Source organism: Sitodiplosis mosellana, unplaced genomic scaffold (genome assembly GCF_009176505.1).
Source record: "Sitodiplosis mosellana isolate CC-2019 unplaced genomic scaffold, AAFC_SMos_1.0 Smas_scaffold_5852, whole genome shotgun sequence".
Lineage (NCBI taxonomy): Eukaryota > Metazoa > Arthropoda > Insecta > Diptera > Cecidomyiidae > Sitodiplosis > Sitodiplosis mosellana.
The window spans coordinates 1-3,259 of NW_022601094.1; the positions used below are offsets into that span (position 1 = coordinate 1).

At 36.1% G+C, this 3,259-nt stretch overlaps 1 protein-coding gene across 1 annotated transcript; it reads left to right on the forward strand.

Moving 5' to 3' along the window:
• Positions 1 to 115: 115 nt before the first annotated feature.
• Positions 116 to 514, forward strand: LOC129573001 (uncharacterized; the record flags this gene model as incomplete). Its single annotated transcript, XM_055453136.1, has 1 exon — positions 116 to 514. A coding segment is annotated over one exon (399 nt), but the record flags the coding sequence as incomplete, so codon positions are not given.
• Positions 515 to 3,259: the final 2,745 nt, after the last annotated feature.

Consider the following 3,259-nt stretch of genomic DNA (forward strand, 5'->3'; position numbering starts at 1 on the left):
TCAGTCGATTGTTCAGGCAACCCAGAAGCAAATCGTTAAGAGTGATTACGATAATGAGCAACGCATTCACGAGCAAGATTATGTGAAAGATTCCGATATTGAGCAACGTATTCAGAGTGAGAAGGACAAATTGAAGTCGTACGCATCGAAAATTGACCGTTTACGCAAGGAATTGTCGATAATTGAACATCAGCAAGAGATTGCGAAATTGAATTTGAGCCTTTTGGAAGTGACTTTGTCCGAAACGAATTCCGAGTGTGACCCTTCAGCAACCAAAACAGCCGCTTCAAGTGGCAAATCGATCAACACCTCTGTTCCGAATCGTAAGCCAAGTGAGAAACCGATTCAGAAATTGCCCAACACATCAAGTGGCTCACAAGTTCAGAGCATGTCCGACGTTCAGTGCTTTAACTGCTCAGATTACGGTCATTATTCAGCAAATTGCACCAAGAAACGCCGTGTAAAGGGTTCCTGTTTCAATTGTGGATCATTGCAACATATTCTGAAGGATTGACCATCGAAAGCGAGCACCAGTGGAGCCCGTTCAGCCAACCAATTCCGACCGTACAGATTGACAAAGAGCACCGTTCAGCACGATTCCGATTCAGAGTGGAGCAATTAGCTAACCAATTCAGATTTTCGTAATTTTTTTACTTTTCTTTTAGCGATTACACAACTAGGCTCGAAACATTATCATTAGATTTCGACGTGTAATAATTTAAATCCGGTAATTTAATTTGTTTTTCCTTTCAGTTCAAATAATTCAGTTCAGATGAATTTTTTAAGATATAAGTTTCATTTTCTTAGATTGACTTGAGAATAATTTTCAGAAATGTTATTTTTGTTAGTTAAGGAAATTTCGGATTGCATTCAGATTCATTTTAAATTGATTTGGAAATTGATTCGAACATTGCAGACAATTTATATTCAGACATTTTATTTTTTTCAGTTAAGCGAATTTATATTAATAGTTATTTCAGAAATTGGTTAAGTAAATTAAGTTAAGTCAGATTCAATTCTAATTCCAAAATTTTTTACGCACATAATTCAGAAATGTTGCTTTTGGTTAACCCTCTGATCGTTTGTCGGGTGTACAACGCCCGAGGCGAATTTGAACCTCGAATAAAAGTACCGAAAAACGAAAAAATCACATTGAAATAGGTACCATTCGATAGCTTGAACCTTTAGCTATACGTCAGTGAAATTTCATGTGCATATGTGTAAGAATGTGTGAGATATTGCCTCCCACAACACATGTGCGCGCGTTCGTTTCTTGGGGCGTACGACAGATATCGCTTTTCTCTTATCAGTTCCGCGAAAAACCGCGAAAACGCAAATATTCGGTTTTCCATTTATCACGGAACTGATAAGAGATAGTTGATATCTATCTTCAACAAAGCTGTAGAGCAGATTGAGTTCTACAACTTTGCTCAAGCAACCAAGTCATTATCTCTTATCAGTAACGCGAAAAATGATAAGAGAAATCTCGCGTTTTTCGCGGTTTTTCGCTTAACTGATAAGAAATAACGAAATAAAGCATGTGGAAAATTGTAGTACTTGTGGTCCTGTACAACTTTGCTGAAAACAGATGTCACTTATCTCTTATGAGTCAAGCAAAATTTTTTTATCAAAAACCAAATATGGTGGGAGATCTTTCGCGGTTTTTCGCGTATATTGCGTAATTGATAAGAGATAAGCGATATCTGTTTTCGGCAAATTTGTAGTGCCGGCTGAATACTACAACTTTGCCGAAGACACCAATTCGTTATCTCTTATCAGTTACGCGAAAAACGCGAATTTTCTCTTATCATTTTCCGCGGAACTGATAAGAGATAAGGAGATGGTGTCTTCAAAAAATTGTAGTACTTGACTTGATCTACAACTTTGCTGAAGGCACTCATCATTTATATCTTGTCAATTCCGTGAAAAATGAGGAGCCGAAAATTCACGTTTTCGCGGTTTTTCCCGTATTTCGCGGAACTGATAAGAGACAAGCAATATGTGTCTTCAGCAAAGTTGTAGAGCGGGTTAAGTACTACAACTTTGTCAAAGACACTAAGTCGCTCTCTCATATTACAATCAAGTTTTTATACAAAATGCACTTGGGGCGCAAGGTGTAAACGCAACAAACGATCAGAGGGTTAAGAAATGTTATTTTTTTAGTTAAGAAAATTTCGTGTTGCATTCAGATTTATTTTATTGATTCGGACATACTTTAAGTTAAGCAAATTTTAAATTGACTTTGGTTTCAGAAATTTTGTTGAATGAATTTTAGAGTAAGTCAGATTAAATTTTAATTCCGAAAGAAATTTTTTTACATTGAAATATCGCACATAATTCAGTCATTTTGAATTGCACAATTGATTGAGACAATCAAATCTAAAAGGTTCCGAAGTGAAGAGGACCAAAGCATTCAAGTGCTATTAAGATTAAATGTTATTAAGTTGAAAGAAACATTGTGATTAAGATTGCGAATTGATATTGTGGATTAAGAAATAATAATTGAACATTGTAATAGTGATAAGAATTCTTCTGAAAAAATTAATTGATTGAAGGGGTCGAGCTGTAATAGGCTTAGAATAAGTGTAAAGCCGCCTTAATAGTCCCTTCAGTATTCAGTAGTAGCTATGTGTCGTTCACAGAGTGAATGTAAACAAATTCTGAATGGCTACGTCGTCCGAAGGGAATTTCACCGATTGTAATTGGGTATTTCCTACGAATAATGATTTTTATAAATGAATACCTACTAGATCGAAATTATTTATTTTAATCGAAGTAGATAAGTGAAATTTTGTGTCGGATCAGAACAGAGAAAGCATTGAAGCGAATAGGTTTAAAATCTTTGGTCAATTTTAATTTTTTAAGCTGGAAAGAAAAATTGGAAATGGATCGGAGATTAATGGTTATTGATCCCGAGTACGTGTCGCCACGAGAAATGGAGCGAAGGATAGTTTTCATCTGCCGTGAATGTGATTCCTATGTCGGGACGGTGGATTCGTAGGATTTTCTTCGCAAAAGTTTTGAGGGATTTTTTCATGAAAAGATACATTTATTTCAAAATAAAATGAATGAGTACATCAACCAATGTATTGGCCATCGTTAGCTATGACTTCTAGCCATCTTTCTGGCAACTTGTGGATTCCTCGTTTGAAGAAGTCCTCATCTTTTAGGCTATCCAGTCATCGATCCATTTTCGCACTTCTTCAACATTTTGGAATCGTACATCGGACAGGGCGATTTGTATCGAACGGAACAAATA